Source organism: Grammomys surdaster, unplaced genomic scaffold, assembly GCF_004785775.1.
Source record: "Grammomys surdaster isolate TR1022 unplaced genomic scaffold, NIH_TR_1.0 394, whole genome shotgun sequence".
In the NCBI taxonomy this organism is placed as follows: domain Eukaryota; kingdom Metazoa; phylum Chordata; class Mammalia; order Rodentia; family Muridae; genus Grammomys; species Grammomys surdaster.
The window spans coordinates 77,701-93,941 of record NW_021604813.1 but is presented as its reverse complement, the minus strand read 5'-3'; the positions used below and the strand labels follow the sequence as shown (position 1 = coordinate 93,941).

At 39.6% G+C, this 16,241-nt stretch overlaps 1 protein-coding gene across 2 annotated transcripts in view; it reads left to right on the top strand.

Moving 5' to 3' along the window:
• The window catches only part of Daw1 (dynein assembly factor with WD repeats 1), a 26,129-nt gene extending 10,625 nt beyond the window's left edge, over positions 1–15,504 (top strand). Inside the window, exons 8-13 of one of the 2 annotated variants that reach the window (XM_028781279.1) lie at positions 1,051–1,157; positions 3,522–3,624; positions 4,389–4,503; positions 10,587–10,663; positions 14,128–14,290; positions 15,083–15,504. In XM_028781279.1, the coding sequence (XP_028637112.1) occupies positions 1,051–1,157; positions 3,522–3,624; positions 4,389–4,503; positions 10,587–10,663; positions 14,128–14,290; positions 15,083–15,117 (600 nt within the window). In that variant the 3' untranslated portion in view covers positions 15,118–15,504. The remainder of the gene's footprint in view (positions 1–1,050; positions 1,158–3,521; positions 3,625–4,388; positions 4,504–10,586; positions 10,664–14,127; positions 14,291–15,082) is intronic. The other variant, XM_028781280.1, reaches the window with a different exon arrangement.
• The last annotated feature ends 737 nt before the right edge of the window (positions 15,505–16,241 follow it).

Sequence of the window (16,241 nt, the reverse complement as noted above, 5' to 3'; positions counted from 1 at the left end):
GAGAGAGAGAGAGAGAGAGAGAGAGAGAGAGAGAGAGAGAGAGAGAGGAAGAGGAGACGGAGGTGAAGACGGAGGCAGAGACAAAGAAGAGAGAAGAAAAAGAGGAAAAAGAAGGGTTAAGGGGGAGGGGGAGGGGTAAGGGAGGAGGAGCAGAAGGGGAGGAAAGGGGGAGAGAGAGAGAGGGAAAGAAAGATCCTAGCAGTTCAAAGGTTGAGACAGGAGGATTGTGTGTTCAAGGCTACAGTGCAAAAGCAAAGCAAAAGAAAACCAATAGAAATAAAAGTATTTACTTGTATTTACTGAAATAATTAGGAAAGTGTAGCTCATACCCTAAAGAAGATCTTTTTTCCAGACTCTCAGATTTTGCTGTAGGAGGAACTTCTTTCATATGATCTCATACAGTGGGATCCTCAGGACTAACCTGTGAGGAGGGAGAGTCAGATCACTGACAGTCGTGGTCACTGCCAACCACTGACCAGTTCCATGTCACACTACCACTGGAGTCTCTTCCTTTTTCAAGTCACTACACTATCCCAAATACTGTTGACCCTTGCCCACCACTCATTATCATGCCTGTATGAAAATGGCCCTTTAAAAAACTCTTTCCAAGACAATGCAAAAGACCCCTTCTAGTTTCCCCAAATGTATTGTTTTGTTTATAAAACAACCCAGTCACGCCCTACGTCTTATTCTGCAGTGAACCTGATTTAAGTGTGCAAGGCAACGAGCTTTGCTGATTTGCTCTGCAAGTGTCACCAAACTTTGGTCTCTCAACTTTCTTGTCACCTTCCAGTGAAAGTTGTGCATATGTGCAGTCCCTCCCACCCCAGCCCAGCTCAGCCCAGCAGGATTTCCTGTTACTTTCGGAAGCTTTCTCTTCTCTACCATCTTTTAGATGATGCTATACGCTTATCTATGTATTCTTAATTACATTACATATGTAATATGTAATATACATATGTATATTATTAATTAATTACATATGTATTCTTAATTTATGTGCTCTTATCACACATGTAGATGACCGTATCTGTTCTTTTTTTTTTCCAGGGTCATTTGGCAGAAATCATTTCCTTGTCATTTGACACCTCAGGAGACAGAATCATCACAGGGTCCTTTGACCACACAGTTGTCGTATGGGATGCTGGTACTGGAAGGTAATTTTCTAGATATTTTTGACCTGTGTCAGGGGTTAAGAAGACTCTGTGTTATGTATTAGCTTAGCCTTGCCTAAGCTGGGAGTATAACTCATAGTTGATTATTATTTCTTCAATGTGTTTTAGTAAGTATGTATGTATGAACACCACAGTGTATCTGGTACCATCATGGTTGAAAGCCAGCATGTAGGTCCAAGGAGCCAAACTTAGGTTCTTGGCAAGAGCAGCGAGTGCTCTCTTTCCAGTTCCCATAGTTGATTCTTTAGTGTATTTCTGATCCACAAAATAAGTGATTTTCCACAACTCTAGGGAAATAATATAAGGCAGGAACATAGAGGAGATTTTTATAAAGAGCCTGGTTACGTAGCTATTATTAGTCTCATGTATTCTATAATCAAGTTTCAATGACATCTTATTATGATAAGGCTAAATATCACGGATTAAAACTCATACCTAATTTCCTAAAGTTAATTTAGCCCAAGAACTTCAATTTCCTTCCTAATAGTTGTTGGTCTTACTTGCTAACAAGTTAGCTAAATTAGCATTATTTTTTGTTGGAAAACTTGACTCTTGGACTCTGACTTTTGATAGATTCGTTACCAGTGCTATCCTCCAAGAGGTATTGAACAAGGCATGAGGAAGGATGGGGCTTTCAACCAGTTGACGCACAGCTCCCTAATGCCCTTGGGTCTGTGGGACCCACTCATGTGTTTTTGTTCATCCACGAATTAGTTAGCTAATTGATTCCTTTTGGAGTCAGAGTCTCATATAGCTCAGGCTGGTCTCCAACTCTCTCTGTAACTGCGGGGGACCTTGAATGTCTGATCCTCCTTCCTCCACCTCCTGAATGCTGGGAATCTAGTCTTGTGCTGCTGCACCTGGTTCCATATTCTGGGGATTAATCCCGGAGTGTTCTTCGTGTTATGGAAGCCAGGACTCTGCCATTGGCGCTGCTTTCTTGACTGTAATCATCGATTTTTGCAACCATTTCAAGAGTTCTAGAATGCCTTTATAAGTCATTACCCGTTCCTTTATAAAATGTTACTTTAAGTTATAGTTTCAAATTTTTATTTTAACAGTACATATTTATACATGTAGTGTGACAACTCAAAGCATGTATAAACTGTTCAATGATGAAAACAGACTAGTTCACATCTCTATCTCATTAAACACTGTTTTTCAAAGTTATACTAATATGTGATAACTGTACAGCTTTATGGGGTACACTGTGATGTGTGTACCCATATGAACACATGATATAATATGTTACAGATCAAACCAGAAACTGTCTGGGACTGAATTAAGTCAGACACAGTTGTATTACCTTTTAAAGCAAAGATTTATTTTGTGTATTTTGGTGTTTTTTGCATTCATTGTACTTGTTCAGCCCATGCCTGTCTGGGCCCAGGAAGTCCAAAGAGGACTCGGGATCCCCTGGAAGTGGTTGCAGGTTGTTACTAGTTGACATGGCTGCTGGGAACCCAGCATGGATCTTGTGGAGCTAGTGAGTGCTCTTAAGCGTTGAACCATCTCTCCAGTTTCAGCCACAATATCTTTGATTGCTTAAAACTTTTGTATATTTTATGGAAATGAGTGTTCTCTTTTTGAGTAACAATAGAGCTGTTTTTGTTTTATTACCAAGAATGTAATTTTGTAAATACTAAAATTTAGTTCACACAACTGGGCTTGATCATATATGCATATGCTATAGTAAAAGCACCTGTGGTAGTTTTTATTATTAACCTGACCTAGAGTAGCGGTTCTCAACCTTCCTTCAATGCTATGACCCTTTAATATAGTTTCTTGTTTTGTGGTGACTCCAACCATAAAATTATTTTTGTTGCTACTTTATAACTAATTTTCTACTGTTAGGAATTGTAACATAAATATTTTTGGAGATAGAGGGTTGCCAAAAGGTTCCATATTCACAAGTTGTTTTGAGAACCCCTGGCATAGAGTTACCTAGGAAGGGAGACTCTGAGTGAGGAATTATTCAGATAAAGGTGGCTTGTGGGCACTCCTGTGGGAGATTGTGTTGATTGTTAATTAAGGTAGGAAGATCCACCCTGGATGTGGGCATCATCATTTCCTGGGGTGGACCTACTGGATGAAAGTGTGAAGAAAGCCTCTGAGCAGAAGCAGAATCAAGTGGGTGGCATGGGGTGTGGGCTGCGCTTGCTTCCTTCAGAGATGTGGCCAGCTGTTTGAGTCCTTGCCTTGGTTTCCCTGAGATGATAGGCTGTCACCTGGAATGAGTGTATAAGCCCTTCTTCTCCTATAGTGCTTTCTTCAGAGTGGTTTGTCATAGAGGAAATGAAACCAGGACAACATCTTTGACCAGTGGTGACTATTTCTGTCTTGCAGGAAGGTGCACACTTTAATTGGCCACTGTGCCGAGATCAGCAGTGCCCTGTTCAATTGGGATTGCTCTCTAATACTAACAGGCTCCATGGACAAGACCTGCATGGTGAGCTCAGCGTCAGCCTCACTTTGTAAGGTGTCTCTGTCCTCTATACTGTGACAGGTACTCGTCATAGCAACTAATAGACTTCAAAGACGGCACATGGTTAAACATTGACTTATACATAATAATTGCGAACTTTTAAATTTCCAGTTTCCATAGCTTGAAGGAACCATGAGGAGATAAAGTGATTTTGATAGCTTCTAAATCAGTAATGGTCTTGTTTGAAAAGCCACATTAATTTTACCCAGTGTCCCGTTGTTTACTTAGTATGCCCATTTCATATGGGCATGGCCGTCAAGAAGCCTCAAATAAGTTTCTTCACGTCATTGAGCCTCTTCAAAAATAATTACTGAGAAGCTGAATCCACTTGTCACTCAATTTTATCCAAAAAAAAAAACCCCTTAAATCTCATGGTGTACTTTTCCTTTTCATTTGTCATAGTTTGAGATCAAGCCCCTGATCATCTTTGTTACAGAAAAGATCCCTTCGTGCTGGTCCCTGAAGCGATACCTCTTGGGATGTTTTTTTTTCTTTCCTTAATGTTGTAGAAAAGTCTAAATGTCTGCTTTGGTTTTCCTGTGACCAGATGGTTGGCTGTGGTCTTAAGTCATAGATCAAAGTGGAATTAACTCATCAGAGAGAATTATATGTGTCCTTTGCAGCACAGTTCTTTGGAAGGACTCATATTGAGGGGCACTGCGTGTCTTTCCCCCTCTGGGGAGGAATTTTGTTGGTTACTTGATGGTTTCTATTTCTCCCAATTTCAGTTGTGGGATGCTACAAGTGGGAAATGTGTAGCGACCTTAACAGGCCATGATGACGAGATCCTAGACAGCTGCTTTGATTATACTGGGAAACTTATTGCAACAGCTTCTGCCGATGGTAAGTCATCATTTGACACATTAAAGCTATGGAGAAGTTTATGTTTCCATGGAAATGTCCAGACTCTATGCCATGCTCTATCTCCCCGAGAGCCTGTTGTGGTTGAAACACGTGCCTTCACTCCAAGTATGTAACCACAGTGTGTCCATGACACATTGTTTCCTATGTGTGTCATTGGGAGATTCAATCTAGACTTTAATGTGAGCTTAGCAGCACTTTTCCACAGAGTTATATCCGTGAGTTTTATTTTGAGAGAGTATCTCTATAACTCGTCCAGATTGGACTTGAACTTACTCTGTATCCCCAGTGGCCTGACCTTGTGATCTTCCTGCCCCAGTCTCTACACAGTGGACACTGCTGACTATGTCACAAATCCTGGATCCATGTTGCATTCTTGAGAGTCACATGTAATGTTTTGCATTGTCTGTGTTACCTCTTTGATAGAGCCACACGTGTCTCTACAGATCTTGATGTCTTCCATACGTAAGGTGCCATACTCACAATCATGTCTTTGATGACTGCATACAATATTTCATTCTGTTGGGATTATCTACTTGACCACTATTCATGTCACCATAATAAACTGTATTAACTCTTTATAAATAATATACTGTTCCACCACGCCTGTCAAATTCTTGTGAAAAACATATTCTATAGGATGCTTTCATTTCCTTGTTCATAGGCAAATATAACATCATATGATGACCATTCATGTTTTTGAAACCCAAGTCCTCATTCTGATTTTGTGCCATTGACCTGGTCATCATATAATGCCACTTGTCAACTACAAATGGTGCTATAATATTGAGGGATTCTGTCCTTGATGATATACCATATCCATGAAGCCTCCTTAATGTCCATTTTCCAACACTATGCTCTTAGTTGTCACTTTGATGACCAGTTATGGCCTTACACTGAACAGTCACACAAGTGCTTACAGGCGATCACTCTGTTTTGTCTTCTTGAATGCCACCCAGGCATACTGTATGTCCTCATACTGTATGAATGACATCTAAGAATGTTATATGTGAATTCATGCCCCCTGTATTCTATCCACAGATGACAGTACATCGTCATCTCACTGATGATCAGGCATGAGAATCCACAGTATTAGCCACACTTTCTGGGTGGGCATGTGTATGCCACAGTATGCCAGTCATATGTTAAAAAAACACCTCTGACACTACAGTAAAAATTTCAAAGTCTTGAAATTTATGTTAGGTCACTTGCCACATTTATCTGCTTTATGATGCGTGCAATACACACACACACACACACATACACACACACACACACACACACACACACTCACACATGAGCTCTACTGGCAATTTCTTGCTCTATATGATGCTACAGGATATATCTGCATGATCTCTACTGACAGTAACTTACTTTATATGATATATATATATATATATATATATATATATATATATATATATATATATGCCCATACATCTATAAATATATAAAAGTACATGATGTTTACTGACAATATCTTATTCTATATGATCCTATCATGTATAGGGAATGCTACATAGATATATTATCTATATTGACAATATCTTACTCTATGCTTGGTATAGATAACTCAGTGTCACATTATCCACTGAATAATGGTAATATACTATATATGTATCATCTCTTTTGCATCTGGGTTTATTATCACACTGAATGTATCAGCTTTGCACAATGCTTGAAGAATCTCCTTGAAGATTATACACAATGCTATATTAATATGTCATACTCTTGCCAATTATTTGACATTGTATACCTTCATAACACTTATAATTATGCATGATTCTATTCTGTAGGTAACATGTATGACAACTATGCATCAGTCACACAGTAGTTATAGACTCTAAAATACTACATGTGGCTCTGTAGTATGAAGATCGTTCCTCTTTGATAGTCTTGTGTAATTTGGTTGTGTATGGTTAAAACTCCCTGGTGTCACAGAATGATGTCTACTCCATATACATGACAAAACATGACAAAAACACAATGTGCTTCATATTTAAATTTCATGTCATGGTATGGTCTTAGTATAACCTATTCTGACAAATATGTAATGCCTTTCCATTCATGTCTCTGAAAGCTTTGTAGGCCTGCAAACTGTACTTTCACCTTTTTTTGAAAATGATGTATGATGGTATTATATGATTTGTGATATCCATATATTCTACCCTATGTAGACTCACGAACTTAAACATCACATGTGATATCACTATGTACTTGCTTTTTCTTTTGGATAACTGTAAAGAATGATATTTAAGTTCAGCATAGTGGCACACTGCTATAATCCCAGCAAAGAAAGCCTTACCTATCAAAGCCCCTCCTGGAGCCCTTCATACAGTAACTAATAAGTAATAAAAACATCTTTACCCCCACAAGTCTTGTGGAACTTGTTATGTGCAGCAAGATAGAATATATAATAATCTATTTTGTGATTTATAATACATTCTATAGATTTTGCTTTTGCATTTCATTGCAGTAGCTTCTGTATGTGGAATAAGTACCAGTGCAAACTCATTGCTTCTGACACCCATATCAATACGACATTTTATTTCTCCAGTTGGACTGGACTGGGCAATGGGGTGAGGGCCACATGTATAAGCCTCTCCTAAACTCTCTATTTGTGATCTACGTCTATTTTTTCTCTAGGACCTCACAGTCCTATATACTGTGGCATAAAGAAAATACTGGTATTAGGAAAGAAAAATTAACCAAATGCTTTCCTTTGAAATGATTTTAGTTCTTGTTAGTCCTTCACCTGCTTCTCTGCCCTTTTTTGGTGATCATATTCCTTCCTTAGTTTATAATAATCAGTGTTGTGTCTCACAGGACCTGTCTCCACTAAGCACTTACCATACTGTGTAAGTTTAGAAATTTGTATGAATGAAATCAATATCATAAAATCAGCATTGAAATATCACTTCTCATAACATAGTTCTGTAACTTTGAACAAAGGTTACTATGAGCAGGGCCTACAGAAAGGGCTCAGAGGCAGGCAGATCACTGTGAGTTCCAAGCTTGCCTGGTTTACATAGTGAGTTCCAGGATAGCCAGGACTTCATAGTGAGACCCTATCTCAAAAAGCCAACCAACCAACCAACCAACCAACCAACCAACCAACCAACCAAAACCAAGTTGATCTTTAATGGGTCAATGCAATCTTTCTGCTATTTGGTATACTAAGATGAATCATTTCTTATGCTTCTGTACTGTGTTTTTGATGTTCCTTTTATAGCCAGGCCTCATAGTATACTGTGTTATATTCTTGATCATCACACAGAAATCTTCACTGTATGTGCCTAATGTCCAGAAAGACCACAGAAGGTGGTATATACTGTCTCTGTTACCTTTTTGATAGCCACATGTATTGCTGGAGTGTGTTTCCATATCTCAAATTACTATGTCTGATAATTCTTTCTGTCTTATCTTCCTATATCTCAGAAATTATGTTTTGTTATGTCAGATCTAATGCCTTGAAAAACGACTTGAGATACTATCTTACCTCTTTGAAAAACACATTTGGTGAAATGTCATATGTCACATTGGCTTGATGTCCACTTATGGTACAAGAGTATTATACATTTATATTTTATGGCATTGTATTAAAATGTATCATATCTATGCTATCTTCTGATTAATGAGTAACATATTTAAACATGTATGTGTCATGTGTGGTGCCTTGCTATGTATGTATAATATATACTATTATATATGTGCTACATATAATATGTGACCATGTATAATATATAGTATGAGTTTCTGGCCTTCTTGGATAAATGTAATATGATACTATGTGTATTTTATCTATTTATCCAGCAGGTACCATGCTTTCTCTTTTCTGTATCATAGCTTTAATATTATATAAATTCGATCTCCCCAGGGATCCCATATTATGTTGTACTCTTTGTTCTTATCTCCCAAAGTCCCTTTCTGGCATGACACTGTATTTAGACAGTCTCACTAACTATGCCAGTTTCTGTAGTCTGAGCTGTGGAAGTAGTGGGGTGAAACATCCCCCAGCTTTCTACTAAGTTTATTCTGAGGCTTTGTATGCCGATACCATGTATGTCTCCACCATCACATGAAGATGATGTCTGAGCACCACATCCAACTTTGATTCTACACTAAGTCATGACATTTCTTTCAAGCATATGTGATGCCATGGATATAAGTGACATTTTCCTTCATGCATTCTGTCATATAATGCAACGCATAACCACATATGTGGATATGTTATTTCAACGGCAGCTTCTGGTACCACATATTACACAACAGAATGACTGTTTTTTCCTTCCCCGGGATCATGTGCAACACTATAGTACCTGTGCCATGTCCTTGAAGACCTCAGTGAGGCTACACTTTCTACATGTAGTATGTTTGACATCTTGCCTGTTCCCTCACTATGCTCCATTAGTTACATGCAGCTCAGCAGCATATGCTTTCCATCACTTTAAATTCTGCATAAGCTAGGCTGCTGAGATGGCTCAGTGGCAAGAATGCTTGCTGCTCTCATGGACCTAAATTTGGTTCCCAGCAACCATGTTGGGTGGCCCACAAATGACGGCACCTTCAATTCATTGGATACAACATACTGTTCCAGTTTTTACCGGCACCTGCACTTACCTATGATACCTACCTCCACAGAGACACACACAAATACACATAATTAAAAATAAAATAAATGCTTAAACAATCTGCTTAAAGCTATCATAGGGAATGCATAGCATATCATTGAGAATGATGTGTGATTCTAAACATCAGTGGGCTTTAGGCTCTCATCTTTGATGATATTGCATGAAGTTGTGTGATACTTTACCTCACTACCATATTAGCTCACATTTCAGTCATAGCTGCCTCTGTCTACCATGCATGAAGATAAGCTCTCTCCTGTGTCACGTTTTTTGGAATCATGTGAAATGCTACATAATGTTTCCTCGTTCCTGATAAGCACACATAATGTACACTGTCACCTACACCACAACCTTGAAACTTCTCTGGGATTTTAAGTTGTAGTTTATCTTACTGTGGATAATTCAACATAGTTCCCATGAAGCTATGTTACAGGAAGCAAGCCAGGACATAATCCTTCTTTCTATTTATTCTATAAAATGTTAGGTTGCTAGAATATTGGAGGTCATGCAGCAGCTGAGGACAGGGCTGGTGGATCAGCAGGGGTGTGTGTGTGTGTGTGTGTGTGTGTGTGTGTGTGTGTGTGTGTGTGAAGAGTTTACTAAAGCTCAATTCTAGTTTTTATTTCCTTGTTATCTGCTGTTTATTCTAGTATCGATTCTGTCCTTTCATTGTTCTACAAAACATTATTTCAGAATAGTGTCTTCTTCTCTTGGAGTCTAAACCTCTTCTGATTCCTGTCTTCTCTAAACCTCTTCTGATTCCTATGAAGCATTGAGATGATATTTACTCATTTATCTCATGTATGTATCTCCAAATGGTTTGCTGCACACCAAAATGTAATTAACACAGGGTGGTATACTTGCTGTCCCCCTTCAGAGCTGAGAGGGCTAAAGCGCACATAAAGTAGCTACAGTAGCCTGTGTCAGGACACAGAGGTAGGAAGTCATGGAAGGGGGATGTGGACTTGGCAGTCTGACTTCTGAGCTCATGCTCATCCTGTCTTGTACATAGTTGTGATGTCATGAGGAAGCTGGGCACCACATACTTAATTTCAAGTCCTAGCCTTCCTTTTTAAGTTGTCTCGAATTTCTGGGGCAACTGGTGTTACTGGATTGTGAAGCATTCTAGGTGTATGCTTTGTGTTTGTAATCATACCAATTCTAAGAGAACACTTAAAATCATTTTATCTACTTCATTTTCTTTTATTATTTTATATATCACTCCTTCCTATACTTGAGAGCCCAAGATTTCTTCCAATAATGTGAGAGACAGAGAGAAAATCATGTCCAGCCTCTTCTGCATTTAGAAGGTTGAGTGTGGCTCTTGGCATGGGAAGGACAAGCAGTCCAGAGCTCATTTGTCAGAGGATAGACTTAGGTAACGTGAAGTCCCACATTTCATATTGACTAATGTATATTCCCATCTCTCTCTGAAAGGAACAGCAAGAGTTTACAATGCAACCACAAGAAAGTGCATAACCAAACTGGAAGGCCACGAAGGAGAAATCTCAAAGGTGAATTGCCATCTCATTTGAAGGAGTATGTTTACTGTAAAAAAACACAAAAAAACCAACCAACCAACCAAACAAAAAAACCCATGGTAGTAGAGGTTACAAATTAACCCTCTGAGCTAACACATCACAGTGTACCTTCAAAATATTCCACATATTACTATGGTTCAGGCGGTGAAGTAATGTTTCTGACAGTAAATAGATTGAGGTAGAGTGAACACAAATAAAGCCAAGTGAAGTGGACAGAATGATAGGCTGCCGAGCCCTTGTTGAGTCAAAAACGGTATTCAATGTGAATGGCTGAGAAGGCACATCATTGGATTTTTTTTAATGTCGTGTCTTTACTTTATCATCTTCTGAAGATGAATTTCCACTTAGAGTGTTGTGCCAGGGAACATTTGTGAACCCCAAAAGGCCACCAGGAAGCTGATTTCGATGCAATCACTTTAGGGTCCCTTTATTTACAAGCTTGAGCCTGGGCCAAACCTTTGTCACTGACAGAGCAGGACAAGAGGGTATAGCCCCAAGTCTAATTTTAAGCAGATATTTATAGAGGCAAGAAGGTGGTATCTAGCCTGGTACTCATCTGTTTGCAGGGGCATTATGGTCTTTAACATAATTGGCTGGTTCTGGGAGCCAAATCATAAACTTAACTTCTGTTTTTCTCCTGATTGGTGGTTGTTAGGAAGTGAAGTGTGAGGGAGCTGCCTTGTAACCTGGAGATGCAGATTTGTTTGGGAGTAACCTGGAAACTGGTGCTAGACGCAGGTCTTGGTGGGTAACCTGGAAACTTGTGTTAGACACAAGTCTTGTTCTGGGGTAACCTGGAAACTGGTGCTAGGGACCAGCCTGTTCGTTAACTTGAGTTCAACCTTAGGTCAGATTCTCTAAGATGGAGTCTGAACCCAAAAGAGCTTCTCTCTCAAAAGTACCATTAGATGTCTGCCATTTCATAAATTTCTGGCTGCTCACTATCTTTCCGACGTCTATTACCAACAGTGGGCTTCCTGTTGGACAGAAGAACTGTGAATGAATCAAGCTAGGCTTCACCTACACACAGTTGACTTATTAGGAATCCAAGAATTTCAGTTAATTTTCCTTTCACAATACAAACAGGCTCATTTATTTCATAGATAGTGGAGCTACACCCAGTGATGGTGACATGACACCTAGACTCCTTACATCTGAGAGGTGTTAGCTGGGCTGGTGACATATGCTTGTAGTTCTAGCCCTTTGGAAGCAGAGACAGAAGGATCAGGAGTTCAAGGATATCCTGGGCAAAAAATGGTATCCTGTCTCAAGTAATCAAAAAACCAATACCCATACCTCTACCCCCCCACCCCAAGCAGTTGTATTGAATCTGAGATACTAAAATTTCTTTAATTATATCATCCTGCTCCAAAACTCAACCATCTAAGCCTTTATTTCTACATATGTCCTATCTGATTCAGCAAAAATTAAATGATTGCCTAAACACTTAAAAAGCATAAAACAGCATTCTTTTCAAACATCAGCAAATATTTAATTAGCAGAAAATATCCAACTCAGCAACTTAAGGAGATTATAAAGTGCTTTTCTGTAGCTCAAGTAAACACTCAAGCTTATATTATGCAAAAAAGCATGTGGTGCCTGAAGGGATCTGTGGATTAGATATAACAGAGGGAGTGCTGTTTGGAAATATTTGACAAAGGATAAAACAACCCATTTTGAAACTCCAGAGCTGTATCTTAGGGTTTTACAGAACAGTTTTCAGAATCTTCACAGAGCAGAGCTACTCAGTGAGAGACTGAGCGTCATACATGTCCCCAGAACATGGCAGAGTATGCTGACACTGGGGACTCCTGCTTCCCAGATCAGCCTAAATTCCTGGTTTTATAGGTGAGATCTTATCTGCTCCTTCTTTATGAAATAATAACTTGATTACTTCTGAACTCCAAAGGTTATAGCCAGATTCCAACATTGCCCATGGATCTTCTCAATCCTTCATCTTTTGTCCCTGTTGCTGGTGGCCGTTGCCCTGTGGTTTGTAAGGGCTGGTATCAACCAAAATGGGTGCTGCTGACCACTTCATAGACTGAGAGATAAGGTGGTTGCAGGAAGTTGTGAAAAAGTAGTGTACAGAAGGGGAACCTGGGCCATGTCTGGCATAGAAGTTATCATCCTGATTGACATTTCCCCAATGAGTGTATGTTTGTTTTTGTGACTAGGTGACTATAAGGAAAATTTGAATCTATTGATCATTAAATTACTGTCTGGCAACATTTATAAGGAGTACAAAGCTAAAATATTTAGTATTTCATTTATTAATTCATGGAACACTTAAAACATCAGGTTATATTCAGTATGTGCAATAGTAGATTTATTATGGCATTTTTCTACATGTGTATAATGTATTGTGATCATATCTATCCCCAGTCCTCTCTCCTGTCCTGCTTCCTCTCTGTGAATCCTCTTCCTATTCCAATCAGTCCTCTTCTGGTTTTGTGTATGGCCCAGTGAGTCTCAACAGGAAGGCTTTGAGGAATGTGATGTCATTAATCACCCTTTTGAGAGCTTTTACTGTGCTAGACATTTTTTGTAGAGACAGCTTTGTCCTCCTCATACCTTCATTTCCAGTGGAAATGGCTCCAAACATTGTCTTGTGATAAATATAGAGGGGTTCTAACTGGGACTTACTGGAGGAATACAAGGGCCAGTAGCAGGTCCCTCTGTCACTTGGATATTGAAGAAGAACACCTGGCCTATAGGAGGAATCCAAATGTATTATCTGAAAGTGATACATTTTGAGTGTTAAAGGATGAAAATCCTCTTGCAGCCCTGCCCTGGGCATCTGGTCTTTCTGTGGCAGAGATGGAGGACAGAGTGACAGAACATTGTCTTGCAGAGATGACATTGGACATTACAGGTCTAGCCTGTTTTGTCTTCATCTACATCCAGGTTCTGCCCCCTGTTGTGGGTGAGGAGGGAACCATTGAGTCTTTGGGGAAGGAAGAAACTGTTGAGGAACACTCAAAGTACACAGGTGCTTTGGTCTTTTATGGTTAGAATTTGTGTGTGTGTGTGTGTGAGTGTGTGAGAGAGAGAGGGGGGGAGAGAGAGAGGGAGAGAGACAGACACAGAGAGAGACAGAGAGACAGAGATACAGAGAGCAGAGAGACTGAGAGAGAGAGAGAGAGAGAGAGAGAGACAGAGACACACACACAGAGAGAGAGAGACAGAGAGACAGAGATATAGAGAGACTGAGACAGAGAGAGAGAGAGAGAGACACAGAGAGAGACAGAGAGACAGAGATATAGAGAGACTGAGACAGAGAGAGACAGAGAGACAGAGAGACAGACAGAGAGACAGAGAGAGACAGAGACAGAGACAGAGAGATTATTCTAGCCAAGATTGAAGATCCCCTCTTTTTGGTGATGGAACTCTATTGTTAACCCAGACTCAACTCTTTTCTATCATCCCTTTTGCAGATCTCTTTCAATCCCCAAGGAAACCGGCTCCTGACAGGCAGCTCTGATAAGACAGCCAGAATCTGGGATGTTCAGACTGGCCAGTGCCTCCAGGTCCTTGAGGGGCACACTGATGAAATATTTTCATGTGCTTTCAACTATAAAGGGAATATAGTAATTACAGGTATGGGAGAAATACACACCAAACACCTACCTGGTTTTCCTTTAAAGTTGGCTACTAGGTTTTTAGAAGGATGAGAAGAGGAGTTCATGGTTGACCTTGGCTCGCTTTTCCATGGTGCTTGGTTTATCTTGGAATTTAATCTTACTACCCTTATTGAATTATTTTTTTTGTTTGGCATTATTAAAAACTGTGTTTTGAGACAGGGTCTTGGTGTGGCCTTACCTTGCTATGCAATGCAGATTGGCCTCAGACTTGCAGCAATCCTTCTGCCGTAGCCTCTGAGTGGTAGGGTTAGAGGTATTAGCCACCATACCAGGTCCCATTTAGTTGCACCAGGATTGACAAGAGTGTGTTCTGCCACTGATGGTAAGACTTTTTGACTTTTAATTCTGTTGCTCTAGGTAAGGTAGCCTTTTAAAAATCTGCCTAGCTAGTTACTCTACTTTCCCCACCATCCATAGGTCTTCTAATAGTTACTACCCAGCTAATGGTAGTGGATGCCAATAACCCAAACAAGTCAGGACCATCACTTTCCACAGATGGTTTTATAGCCCTGAAGAGATATATTGTTAAATCTAATTTTTTTTGGATCTTTTCTGCTAAAGTGCCAATATGTAGGGGAAAGAATATGGATTGAATGTTTCCCCAACTCTCAGCAATTGTGTGACTTCCTGGTCATCATTTGGAAAGCCTCACATTTCACACTTGGCTGAGTAGTGGTGACCCAGAAGAAAGTCCACCTGTTAGAAGAGTAAGATAAGGGGAAAATGATCATGCAATTTGTTTCTTCAGGCAGCAAGGACAATTCCTGCAGGATATGGCGTTGACCCAAGGGCTCTGCTATGGAGCAGGGCTGTTGGCAACAGTGACCAAGAACTTGAACCTCCAGAGAACAAGTGAGCCTATTTCCTCTGCCTCCTCTTTTCATGCAGCTTACCCACGGAACAGCCTGCCCTTCCCCTCGTAGACATGACCGTGAAAGCCAATGAGCCTTCATCATTTCCTGACATTATCTAAAGGTTATGGCAGGAGCAGGCATAATATTTGGTAAATGTTACTAATTGTTTCTGTTGTGTTTTGTGTTTCAATAGCACCAGGATACTGACAAATGAAGTCAGAGTGCCTTAACAGCACTTCTTCTAGATTCTAGAATCTTCTAGATTGTACCTGAAGGCTGATGTTACAGTTTCTCCTTAATAAAATTTTTAGACAAAGTTTCTTATGACTATGTGTTTTATCATGTTTGGAGGGTAAAGAATAAAATGGTTCTCACCAGCAAATATATTCTGATTGACAGTGGAACAGAGTACATGTAGGTAGCTCTATCTCTAAGGATGTGTGAAACATAGCAAATAATCAGATTGATTTATTGAAAAAAATCCTGAAGTATAAGAGAAAACAATGAAATAGTTGCTAAAATATTAAAAATACCTTGGGGTACTGGCGAGATGACTTAGCAGTTAAAAGCAGTTGAAAGACCCAGGTTTATTTCCCTGCACCCATATCAGGCAGCTCACAATGGACTGTGACTCTAGTTCCAGGGACTAGATTCCTGGAACTGAGGGACCTGATCCCTCCTCCTGTCTTCTGTGGTTACTTGCATGAATGTGGCATGCATAAACATAGGCAGATGTATACATACATTCATAATACATATATATACACACACCTTTAAAGATCCATTGTTTATTTCTCAAAGTGACAATGTTTAAACCTACTAAAAAATAACCACAAGCACAGCATCACCACAGTATTTATATTTATAAACTTATATTACCCTAAATTATATCACCCTAAATTTATATCACCCTAAATTTATATTCATTCCTCATTTAGCTATAAGTTTTTACCCTTTGGCCAATATCTCCCCATTTCAGCCACTCTTTAGCTCCCTGGGTACCACCTGTCTACTCTGTTTCTATTGGCTCTGGCTTCTGCTAGGTTCAGTATT